Genomic DNA, 13,379 nt, shown 5'->3' on the forward strand with positions numbered 1-13,379 from the left:
TGGCATGAAAGAACAGTTGAGCAATGTAAGCAGAGAAAAATCGAAGACCCAAACAAAAAAAGCCAGAGTTCAAAAATACTGTAACAGAAATCTCTGATGAACTTAATAATGAACTGGAAACTGAAGAAGAAACTCTGAACTTGAAGATGTATCAAAAGAAACTCCAACAACTGAAAAGCAAAGAGAAAAATGACTGACAAAAACAGAATATGCAAGGACTGTGAGAAAACTACAAAAGTAGTATATATAATGGGAATATCAGAAGAAGAAAGTGAGACAGAATCAGAAGAAATATCTGAAACAATAAAGACTGAGAATGCCCCCTTTTTAATTAATATCAGACACCAAACCACAGATCCAGGAAACTCAGAAAACACCAAGGATAAATGTAAAAAAACAAACAAAAATGAAAGAAAATGAAACAAAACCTCCGCAAAACAAAAAACAAAAAAAGCCACACCAAAAACCACAAAAAAAATACACCCAAACCAAAAAACTATGCCTAGGCATATCACTTTCAAACTACAGATAATCAAAGAAAAAATTAAGATTATTTTGTTATTATAAGGTACTCACAACTCCCTATGATATGATATAGTGTTATTTAAATGTAGACTAGGTTAAGATATAAAAACTCTAAGCGCACCTGGGTAGCTCAGTAAGTTAAGCAGCCAACTCTTGATTTTGGCTCAGGGCATGATCTCAAGCCCCGTGTCAGGCTCTGCCCCCATCAGGGAGTCTGCTTGAGATTCTCTCCCTCTCCCTCAGCCCCTCCCTGCTTGTGTGCTTGTTCATTCTCTCTCACTCTCAAATAAATAAGTCTAAAAAAAAAAAAAAAGACAGAAACTCTAGGACAACCCCAAAAAGAAAAGTAAAAATGAAGGGTAACACTACTTACAAAGGAGAGAAAATGGAACAATATGCTCAAGTAAAACCAGAAAAGGAAGAAAGAGAGAAGACAAAAACAAAAAAAGAACAAGGGCAACAAATAGAAAACAGTAACAAAAATGTTAGGTATTAATCCAACTATATCAATAATCATTTTATTTTTTTAAAAGATTTTATTTATTTATTTATTTGTTTATTTGGGAGAGACAGATAAAGAGAGTGGGGGAGAAGCAAAGGAAGGACAAGCAGACTTCACACTGGGGGCAGAGCCTGATGTGGGGCTTAATCCCAGGATCCTAAAATCATGACCCAAGCTGAAATCAAGAGTTGGACACTTAACCAACTGAGCCACACAGGCACCCCAATAATCACTTTAAACATGAGTGGTCTAAATGCATCAGTTGAAAGATTGCCAGAGTGGATCAAAAAATAAGATCCAACTATATACTATTTACACTTTAAACATAAAGATACAGATTAAAAATAAAGAGAAAAATGTATCATGCTAACAATAATCAAAAGAAAGTTAGAGTAGCTACACTAATTGCAGACAGAACCAACTTCAAAGCAAGGTAAATCATCAGAGTTAAAGAGTGGCACAACATAATGATAAATAGATCAATTCTCTAAGAAGACATAACAATCCTTATTGTGTAGGCACCTAACAACAGAACATCAAACTACATAAAAACTGAACTACAAGAAAAAACAGACGAACCCACTATAGTAGTTGCAGACTTCAACATCCCTCTATCAGAGATGGACAGATCCAGCAGGCAGAAAATCAGTAAAGACATAGTTGAACTCAACAGCACCATCAACCAACTAGGCATAATCGACATCTCTGGACTACTTCACCCAACAACAGCAGATTACACATTCTTCTTAAGCTCACATGGAACATGCATCAAGATATATCATATTCAGGGCCATAAAATATACTTAACAAATGTAAAAGAATAGAAATCATACAATGTCTACTCTCAGACTACAATAGAATTAAACCAGAATCAGTAACAGAAAGATAACTGGAAAATCTCAAAATACATGGAGATTAAACAAGTCAACAAAGAAATCGCCAGAGACACTAAAAACTCTTTTGAACTAAGTAAAAATGAGAACACAATTTATCAAAATTTTGGGATGCAGTGAAAACAGTGCTTAGAAGGAAATTTATACTTTGAATGCATGTATTAGAAACAAAGATAAAAAATTAATCATCTACACACCCACCTTAATAACCAGAAAAAGAGCAAATTAAATCCAAAATAAGCAAAAGAAATAATATTATAACACAAGTCCATGAAATTGAAAAATGGAAACCAACAGAGAAAAATCAACAACAAAAGCTGGTTCTTTGAAAAGATTAGTAAAATCAATACTCCTCTAGCCAGGCCAACTAAGAAAAAAAAAAAAAGAGGACACAAATTACTAGTATTACAAATAAAACAGGGACATCACAACAGATCCCATGAACATTAAGAGGATAAAAGATAAACTATGAATAACTCTATGCCCACAAATTTGATAACCTAGATGTAATGAACCAATTTCTTAAAAGACACAATCTGCCAAAACTCTGAGGAGAAACACACAACCTGAAAGGCCTATATCTGATATGAAAACTGAATAAATAAAAGACTTTCCAAAACAGAAAGTGCCAGAACCAGATTGGTTCACTAGTGAATTTTACCAAAAATTTAAGGAAGAAATTGTACCAGTTCCCTACCATCTCAGAGGATACAAGCTGTATCTCCATAATCTAATCTGATTAAAAGGTTTAGCTTTAAAAGCAGTATTACCTTGCCACTTAAGACAACACTGACGGACCTAGAGGGCAGTATGCTAAGTGAAATAAGTAAGACACAGAAAGACAAAGACAGTATGATTTCACTTACATGTATAATCTAAAAAAAACCCCAAAAAACAAAATGAACAAAACAAAAAACCGGACACAAACAAACAAAAAGCAGAAACAGACCCGTAAATACAGAGAACAAACTGGTGGCTGCTGGGGGAGAGGGGATGGGCAGGGTAGTGGGAGAACCAAAATGGGGAATGGGAGGTCCAGGATTTCAGTTATAGAATGAAGTCGTCACAGGGATGAAAGGTACAGCACAGGGAATATAGTCAGTGGTACTGTAATAGCATTGTAGGGTGACAGATGGTAGCTACACTTGTGGTGGGCGTGGTATAATGCAGAAAGCTGTTGAATGACTATTACCTGAATCTAATGTAACACTATGTGTCAATTATATGTCAATAAAAAATAAAATGCAAATTTAAGAAATTAAACTTTATATACCTAAAGAAATAAATAAAATAATATTTTGGTTATTGTTTGTTTTTAAAAAAAGGCTCACACTTCCTATCAAATGATAGAATGCACACAGAGTACTGAGCATAGTGGCTTGTCATACGGTAAGTGTTCAAGACGTTAGGTGCTACTACACAAGTTCTATGGCTGTGTACGTATTTATCACTTACTAACACATAAACTGATGCCAGAAAATTCTTCCTACATTTCTGTAAGGGAATTAAAAAGGCAGAAATAAACATTTTGCATTAATTTAGTAATTTCACTCTTTCACATATTAAGTATTTACAACCTATTGTAGACCAGGCACTCTCATTAGGCTTCCACTCTAGAATTAAATGAACCAGACAACAAAGAAATCAATAAACAAAGAAATCAATATGCATCAAGTCAAGTGACATTAAATCCCATGATGATAAGTCTAACAGGGTAAGGGTAATAGAGAACACAGAACATGACCATTCTTTGATGAAGTTGGTCAATGAGGGCCTCTCTGATAAGGCATCATTTGAGCAGAGAGCTCTAAGGCAACTAAAAGGAGCCATGTGGATATCAGAGAAGGGTCACAAACAATAGGCCCCAGTCTCAAGAACATCAAAACATAAGGGCAAGACCATAAAGCCAGTGCAAAGATGAGCAAGAGAAACGGAAAGGCCACACAAGTGCAAGGGAGCTCATACAGGGCCTTGCAGATCCTCAGATTTTACTCTAAGGTGGGAAGCCTTTGAAAGGTTTTAATCATAAATAACATGGTTTAACTTTGATTTTAAAAAGATCACTCTGGGGAGGCCTAGGTGATGGAGTCGGTTAAGCATCCAACTCTTGGTTTCAGCTCAGGTCAGGTTGTGGGATCGAGCCCTGTGTCAGGCTCCCACGCTCAGCATGGAGTCAGCTTCAGATTCTCTCTCCCTCTGCTTCTCCCACTCATGCTCTCTCTCTTTCTCTAAAATAAATAAATAAATCTTTAAAAAAATCACTCTGGCTGCTACACAGAAAATACACTGAAAGGGGCAAGTATGGAAGAAGCAAGACTACTGGGAAACAATTTCATTCTTTTGGCAAAAGACGATGGCTTTGGGCGCCTGGGTGGCTCAGTTGGTTAACTGACAGCCTTCAGCTCAGGTCATGACCCTGGAGGCCCAGGATCGAGTCCTGCATCGGGCTCCCTGCTCGGCAGGGAGTCTGCTTCTCCCTCTGACCCTCCTCCCTCTCATGCTCTCTGTCTCTCATTCTCTCTGTCTCAAATAAATAAATAAAATCTTTAAAAAAAAAAAAAAAGATGCTTCCAAAGTTTTGGATGAACTGGAAGAAAAAAAAGAGTTGCTAACCAACTGAGATAGCAAAAAGATAACAAGACAAGTAGATTTGAGAGGATGAAAATCAAGAACTATTTTGGACTTGTTAAGTTTGAGAATCAGACATTCAATTATTGGATAAATGAGTCTACAATTCAGAGGGTAAACTGGAGTTGGAGACAGAAATATGAGAGTTGATAAAGCTCTTATCTAGAGAGAATAGATAATGATGGGTCTGAGACCTGGGTCTTAGGTCCTACCAACATTTAGAGAAAACTAAGCATTTATTTAAACAGCTTTGATATATATGGAACCATAAATCACTTGATACGTTTACTCCTGTTCCATTTACTGTCTTGGTTATACACCTGAAAACAACCTAAGCATTAAAGATAGGGGTGGAGAGTAAATACCAAAAGATGAGAAATCTGAAGTTATTAGAAACTGCTTTGAAATCATTAAAAAAATTAAAGTCTAAATTAATATGTGCAAAAAGATGCCACGAATATATAAGTTTAAACAAAATAGAGAGAGAATATACATACAACTGGATAAAAAGATCTGGGTTATTTTGTTAGTTCTATTTCTAGGCTAAACTATAGAATGGCATGCAAATGTTAAAAATGTTTACTATATTTTTCTGCACCCCAGAGAACAGATAACACTAATAATTCCTAAAAACAAACGGGTATATTCTTTAATTTTATGTAATTACCATTTAAAATGCACCCAAGATGTTCCCTAGTTAAAAGATGCCAAATGCAAATGTGCCTGCAAGTGCCCCCCAAAAAATCATACTTCAATAAATGTAAGATGCTGCCATTAATCAAAGACCCTAGCTAATTCTTAGATAAAACCAAGAATCCTTCATTATCTATTCTGTAAATCAAGACTCACGAAATTATGGTAGAACAAATGTTGACCTATTCACCTTACTAAACTACTGCCTGGTATGGTTTCCAAAGGTATAGGAATTTGAGAAATGGGGGCAGACATGAAGACTTAGAGCTACATTACAGCGATTATGTCTGGAACCTTACACACCATTATTGAGACATCGTGGTAGGTCTGATTTCCTGCTATTCTACCTTAACACGGTCAACTTAAACAGTGTAAGTTTGCTGAACTCAACCAGAACTTAATACCAGAGCTTCATCTGGAATCTTGTGACAAATATCCTATCATGCCTCACATTACTGCCATCCTTGATTTTTACTAAAGTACCAAGCTTCACCTACCCTTTTCTATTCTTTATTATTATTATTTTTTTAAAAGATTTTATTTATTTGACAGAGAGAGACACAGCAAGAGAGGGAACACAAGCAGGGGGAGTGGCAGAGGGAGAAGCAGGCTTCCCGCGGAGCAGGGAGCCTGATGTGGGGCTCAATCCCAGGACCCTGGGATCATGACCTAAGCCGAAGGCAGCCGCTTAACTGACTGAGCCACCCAGGCGCCCCTCTATTCTTTATTATTGATTTATTCCACTAATCTAACCTACTAAGATCTCCAGAAAAACATTTAAAATACAGGTTGTCCCTAATCTTCAAATGCTTCATATAATGGTTCCCCAACCTCTTAGCTTTCACTAAAGCCTGGATTACCCCAAAAGACACTACTTATCTTGTATCCCTTTTCTGTGAACTTTTTCATAGACAACTAAAACCCGTAAGTCCATTATTACTCTTCTAAGTCCTTGTATTTAAAACAATGTCCATCTAAACAAAATAAAACATAACACAAATACAACTTACACTTTGAAAGTCATGTTATCTACCTCAATATGTTTCCCCTCTTCTGGTAAATTATACCCATTATACTAAAGGCTCTATTTTGCCCCCAGTTACATCACCAGCAAGCCAACTTCGACGTCCGTATTCATGATCTATCCCAACATTTTAGCCCCCTCGCACCCAAAATACTTACTTTTCTTCAAAAAGCTTCACTTCCTCTCTACATCAGCCAATCACCACCGTAAGCATATTAAACGCCCAACCCTTGATCATCATCATCATCTATATCCTTCTAAAAATTTCATTTACACTGAACTATCTCTTTGACCTATCAGGCTTTTATAACCAACCCAACACTTCTACCTGGCCCCACAACCTATCCAATTATGGCCAACACCAATGACATATAAACTCAACTACTTCAGTGTTAACAACCTATGCCCATGCCATTAGTAGTTTTGTCCTATCTGCTCTGCTAACACCCAACCTTGAAATACCATGCCTCTTTTCTGGCTATAAAAGTCTTTAAACTCCAACTATGATAAGTTTCCTAACTTCAACTGGCCACTCAGTAGCATGAGACTCAATAATATTTGGTCTACTTCTTCACCCATCCCCCCCAGACACGTTCCAAGGTTTCATAGTATCCTCAAGTTCCCTAATCAAACTCTGTGTTCCACAAAATACTATTAAAACATATTTCTTAAAAAGTTACATGGTCACAAAGCTATAATTAAAAAAACCACTTCATCAGGATGGCAACTATCAAAAACAGATAATTACAAGTACTGACGAGAATGTGGAAAAATTATAACCCTTGGTTGGAATGTAAAATGGTACAGTCACTGTGGAAAACAGTATGGAGGTTCCTCAAAAAATTAAACAAAGAATTACCATATGATCCAGCAATCCCACTTGTGGGTATATACCCAAAGAAATGAAAGCAGGGTCTCAAAGAGATACTTGTACACCCATGTTCATGGCAGCATTATTCATTATAGCAAAAACATGAAAGAAACCCAAGTGTCCATCGATGGGTGAAAGGATAAACAAAATGCCATACACACACACACAAAAGAGTATTATTCAGCCATAAAAAGGAAGAAAATTCTGACATATGCGACAATGTGGATGAACCTTGAGGACATTATGCTAAGTGAAATAACCCATCACAAAAAGACAAATATAAATGATTCCATTTATAGGGGACAGAGCAGTCAAAATCACAGACATAGAAAGTAAAATGATGGTTGCCAGAGGATAGGTTGAAGGGGGAATAGTTCCAGTATTGCAAGATGAAGAGTTGTAGAGATGATGGTGGCAATGGCTGTACAACAATATTAACATAACTGAATTACACAGTTAAAAATAACAAAGATGGTCAACTTTGTTACGTGTTATTTTACCACAAAAAAATTTTTAGAAAAAAAAAGTTACATAGACACATAAATTTGAAAAATACATCTTATAGTCCCTTCTTGGAGATTCACAATGTTTATAAGCACTTCAAAGTATATTTCCACTGTTTTCAGTAAAGAAACCTGTTTAACTCTGCAGTTTCCAAACTTAACAATTGAACCTCCCTTTCAAGAAGTATCTAGTATCATCTCAAAGGAGACAGAAACAGTGGTGTAACAGACCTAAACGAATTTACTGAGAAAATACTGCAGGTAAAAATGACCTTGACGTCTCCATTCTCACCTACAAACACAGTTAACATCACATATCCATCTTTACCTCCTTCTAGTTTCACAAGATGGGCTCTTTGCTCTTACTCCAGAGCAATCCCTATACCTATATTCTTCATTCCAACCCTTACTACCTCAAAAACTTCCTTCAATAATTACCACCTTCCCATTACCTTAAACTTCTTAATTTCTTACAACCAATACTGAAGTCTTACCTATTTCACTTTCCAAATATTTTTCTTACACATCCAGAGAATGTTATCTTGAATTCCTATTCTGTCACTGTCCTTTTTAAGGCTTTTATTGACTGAACTGCTGAAGCACTGGTCACCCTACCACCACACACTTCTCTTCAATTCCGTTTCTCTCCTGCCAAAACTATTAAAATTTTATGTCTAACAAGGTTACTACTCACTCCTTCCTCAGCAAATTCTTTATTGACTCCCAAATACCAAAGAGACAGGCCTAGGTCTTTCACATACCATGCAAGGCTCTAGCCCTTTCTCTCAAGTCTTACCTCCTTCATTTTCCTGCCTTTCAGTTAGTTTATGATCTAAAAATCCTCAACTGCCTACTGTTCCCTATGCTCACTATGCCGTTTTATAACTTCACCCATACTTCTGCCTAGAACAACCCTGCTGATGCCTTCCACTAACTCCAAGTTACACTTTAAGATTTAATTTGGCCTACCCTGGCCACCCTACTTCCCTGCCACATGGATTAGGTTCCCACTGTATACCCAGGTAACCCAGTACTCCTTTATGTTCCTGCTGCATCCTGGGTATCCTTCTACCACAGTGACTAAAGATTTGTTTCTCTTTCACATTGAATAGACTATAAAATTCTGTGGGTTAGGAACTAATTATTACGCATCTCTGTATCCACAACACACCACCAGCTGAACAGTGAGTATTTAATAAATGATTGTTAACCTGAACTCTTTCCCCTCTCTATTTCCACACAACTGCCAGGTAACCAAAAACACATTATAATGCAGGAGTATACAACTATCTACCTAAAAGTAGAAATCTAGTGACATGGTACCAAAGTTCAGAGGTATTTATTTGGTAGGAAAAACAGTAGGCACACTCCTCTCTCCCATTTTTTAATGTATTACCCTCTCATAACTAGAAATAATTTTCAAATAATTTAATACCTTTAAAGCAATCTAGGGTAACTTAAAAGACACCACAGCCGCAACCAAGTTACACTTACATTCGGCTAGCTTCGATGTCGTCAGACTGAGGTTCTCCTGGCGATCTGTAAAATGCAATTGAGGAAAGTTAAGCAAAACATTCCATATTCCAAAAATGGGCAGACATGTTATATTAGTAGACAAATTTGAAAACAAGATTTAATCGTTAACAGTTTTAAAAGTAACTAAAGATTTTAACAGAAGAAAAAAGTGATCAAATCAGATTGCCATTCAACACGTTTATTATAAAAGCTGGACTAATAAAAAGTCAGTGCATTTTTTTAAGGAAAGGAAACTGTAAACACTATTTAGATACCAACATACAAAGGAGTAAAATGTATAATAAATCATAATTATTCACAAAGTCAAATATTTATAATAAAAACATACAACTATGAAACTTTCTACAGCCAACTATTGGTTATCCAAAATATCAAAAGTATTCACTGGTATTCACAGTCCCAAACTATATTTAGATCAGGGGTCAGCAAACTATTTCCTGGGACAACAAACTAAGGCCTGGGTCAGGCACCTATTTCTGTAGTATTAGAATACAGCCACAATTCATTAATTTACATACATTGTCCATGGCTGCTTTGACACTGCAAGAGCAGAGGTGAGAAACTGACAAGAGATATATGCCCCACAAAGCCTAAAGTATTTATTATCCGGCCTGTTGAGAAAAAGTTTGCTAACTTCTGCTCTAGATAATTCAAATTTTAATCTAATAGCCTTAGTGAATTTTGAGACACTTTAAGTCAGATTTACCATTCTAATCACGATTATCTTGGTTCAACAATGAAATTAACCTTCCCTGAAAATATACTGGCAAAATGCATTACCTATCAAAAGTGTACCAAGCTGGGGTATTAAAATTTTACTATGGATAATTGTGAACTGATTTCAGTTATAAATAGTTGCCAGTTGTTTTCTATTATTTTTTAATATACTATTACTATCTTGAATAGAAATATTCAAAATTCTAAGACATTAAAAAGTCTTACTTTCATTTTGGGGTACGAATGAATTTTGCCTATTCCTACCATGCTGTTAAAAAAATAAATTCCTGTTACCCTATTCAGTTTTATAAACAGCATTGGTCAATGTATACTAAGTTAAATCAACATAATCTTGATTGCTAACACTCAAATTCTCAAAAATTTTTTTAGAGATCAAAAACTAAATTTTCCAAATGACATTACAATGACCTGGTCTGTAAATTTATCACTGACTTGAGACTTCTAATTGTGAACAACTTTAACAAAAGAATCTTAAAATTAGAGTCACCAGCCAAAAAAAAAAAAGAAAAAAAAGAAACAAACTGTTCTCCACATTTCTTAGCTTTTAAAAATCTTACTTCTTTATTAGATTTTCAAAATTACCCCTCACTGCAGTTCATTTAGAGTCCAAGGACAAGAATGCAAAAAAAAAAAAAAAAAAAAAAAGAGAGAGAGAGACTCCAGCAGCTCAAATATTTTAGATCCTCTTTGCAGTATATTTACATTTTCAATTTTGCACAAAGTTATATTAGAACTAAAAATTGGGGCATGCTGGAGGTGACAGTGACTTGGCACTGACACAAATGCAAAAATTTCACTCCACCCTCTCCCCCAGGGAGCAAGCAAATCACCTTTGTGACACACCTGGTCTCCACCAGCCTTGTGGGTAAGTACCCCAAGATTGCTTCCAAACTTGTTTGTATGTCTCAGACAGAAGAGCTAAAAACTGATGATAACCCCATGTACCAGCTGACTCATTTTTGAAAGTGCGACCCTCCAGCATCAGATGTCATACTGTAAGGAGGCAGAGCAGGCTTGCAAAACAAAAAATAAACCTGCTGGCACTAAGGGAAGAGAGGCAGATTAGAAGCTTTCAAACACGCAGGCGGCAAAACTTTCAAAATTAACAGGGATAGAGAAAGAGAGAGGGAAAAAAAATGAGGACACAATGACAGGAAAATTAAAATACTACTGCAAAAAGGTAAGACACAAGCAGAGGGAAAACAAATTCGAGTCTTAGAAGCACAATATATAACTGCTACAAAGTTTTGAGAAATAGGATAGAAGTTAAATACATCATCAAAAGGTAACTACACTGTTTTCCAATTTCTGTTCCCTAAACAAGAGAATATGTAAACATTAGCATCAAATTGTCACCAAATTATTATAAATATAGTGGATTACCATTTAATATTAACATATATTCAAGTGAGCTACAAAAAAACATTTATTTGTCAAACCAAGTAATTAAACCAATTCAGTCTAACAGAAGGACAAAAGAATAAGGAAGGAATGAAAGAGTATTACCCTAAAACAGGTCTATCCTGGGTCTCATAAACATGGTTATTAGCCCAAGCTGTTTTCTACTCAAAATGGAAATTGTTTTTAATTAAAAGAAAAGTGAATATACAAAAAACTAACAGAAACACTTTTCTGGCGGTTATAAGTAATAGTACATGTCTGAATAAATTTCTAGTCATTCTGCTTATATTGCTGTAATACTGTAAATAACTTACCAAAAAATATCCTAAAGTTAGCATTCATTTCCAAAACTATGAAATTATCTAACATCTACCAATTGTTTCAAAGCTTTACTTTGGCCACTAAAGAGTCTCTTTATTCATCACTGTCGAGTTTTGGAAGTAAGGATCTAGTACATGTTCATAACTTTACCAAATTCAGGATATAACCAAAGAGGAAAAAAAAAAAAAAAGTACTGACTCAGGTTAACCTAAAATTTGTCACAATAACAAACCAGAAAAAAAATTTTAAAACAAATAGTAAGTAATATTAGAAAATAAAAAATAAGTATTGGAAGTCTCTATTTTAGGGTCTTGATTTGGATCACAGAAAAGTGATCACAAAATGCCTCCTAATCTAAATACTGCAGCATGAGCCAGAACATTCAAATAGAGGCTCATTTCCAATAATAATGGGTGCAGCTTGTCCAGCCTGCAAGTCACTCCTTTTACCTCCACTGCAACTCTTTAGGAAAGAAAATCACACCAGTTTTATTAAAGTTGTAAAGATTTCTAGAGAAGCATTTTAGTTAGAACTCTCACCACATAAAATGCACACTGAGAATTTTTTCATAGTTTTTATAATGTTCATAATAACATATTTAAAAACTTGAAATTTTTGAGAAATACCTTCCTGTTTACTTATACACACAGAACTGGGGGGAAAAAGCATAAAATATTTTAGGAAGGATATTTAATGGAGAAGCGCATTAACACTTAGGTAAACTATTCACATTATTCCTGCCAACTACACATTTTCTTCATTTTTTACAGCACGTATTTTACTTTACAATAACAGCCTTTTAAAGGCTGTAAAATAACATTCAAAATTACCTTTTACAAGCTGTGGCCATTCGGTGACATCAGGGTGATCACAGCTTTGAGTCACTGATTAAAAACAGGTTGTCACACCAGTCTAGCTGCTAACTTGATCTGAGCGTAGGTTTAATAACTCTAACAAATTAAACAAATCTTTAGTTAGAACACTTTAATATATAAACCCAATCCATCGTTCAAAAAATAATCTTCAAAGCTTCAAATTAGGTGTCAATGCAACATTCATCAGAAGAGTAATTATTATAGAAATGCTTTTAAGGACTATTTTCCAGCATTATTTTTCCCCTTAAATGATCTCTTGAGAAAATGTGGTGATAATCTCTTGTACTTTATGGAGTGTTACAGTTTACAATGCACTTTGGTCAACAGTATCTTGCTTGAGTCTCATGACAACTTTGGCTCTACCTCATCAGGGCAGATACTACAGTAAGAATTTAAGAAAACAAACAAAAAACAAACTAAGCAGACTTAGAGTGATTAATTGACTTGCCCAAGATTTTAGAATTAGTGCAAAAGCTAAGATTAAAACTCAAACCTACCGATTTCCTATCCAGGGTTAGAATTTTTTGGTCTTAGTTTTACTATAGGAGAGTTTCATTAAGTTATGTATATGTAATGGAGCAAAGATTTAGAATATGGCAATTGTTTAAATAAGACTAACAGTCATAGGGTTTTCCAGGTAGTCAAATGCTTAATAAATAATTATATACATACACACACACACACACACACACAAAGTCTAGTCCTACTTATTCTATATTTAAGTAAGGTAATCTAACATTAGCCCAAACATCTTGGGTACTTCATGAAAATCTTTTCTATTCTTTCTCAGCCATAAATCCACTAATACTCAATTTCATGAAGAGATTGGCAAAATATAAAAATATGTCCTCCTCCCTCAACCTAGTATC

The 13,379-nt window shown here is 35.2% G+C and overlaps 1 protein-coding gene across 6 annotated transcripts in view; it reads right to left on the reverse strand.

Moving 5' to 3' along the window:
- UBE3A (ubiquitin protein ligase E3A) overlaps window positions 1–13,379 on the reverse strand; it is a 98,933-nt gene that overhangs the window by 58,793 nt on the left and 26,761 nt on the right. Inside the window, exons 2-4 of one of the 6 annotated variants that reach the window (XM_045899574.3) lie at window positions 12,466–12,585; window positions 10,757–10,956; window positions 9,134–9,178 (exon numbers count right to left, since the gene is read on the reverse strand). The exons of 1 other annotated variant lie outside the window; for it this stretch is intronic. In XM_045899574.3, coding sequence (XP_045755530.1) covers window positions 9,134–9,178; window positions 10,757–10,895 — 184 coding nt within the window. In that variant the 5' untranslated portion in view covers window positions 10,896–10,956; window positions 12,466–12,585. Of the gene's footprint in view, window positions 1–9,133; window positions 9,179–10,743; window positions 10,957–12,465; window positions 12,586–13,379 lie in introns of all 6 variants that reach the window. 4 more of the 6 variants (XM_054513375.2, XM_054513374.2, XM_045899572.3 and 1 more) reach the window with 4 other exon arrangements.

The sequence above is a fragment of the Mirounga angustirostris genome, unplaced genomic scaffold (assembly GCF_029215605.1).
Source record: "Mirounga angustirostris isolate CCGP_5_RB_7025 unplaced genomic scaffold, mMirAng1.0.hap1 SCAF_9, whole genome shotgun sequence".
NCBI classification, from domain to species: Eukaryota; Metazoa; Chordata; class Mammalia; order Carnivora; family Phocidae; genus Mirounga; species Mirounga angustirostris.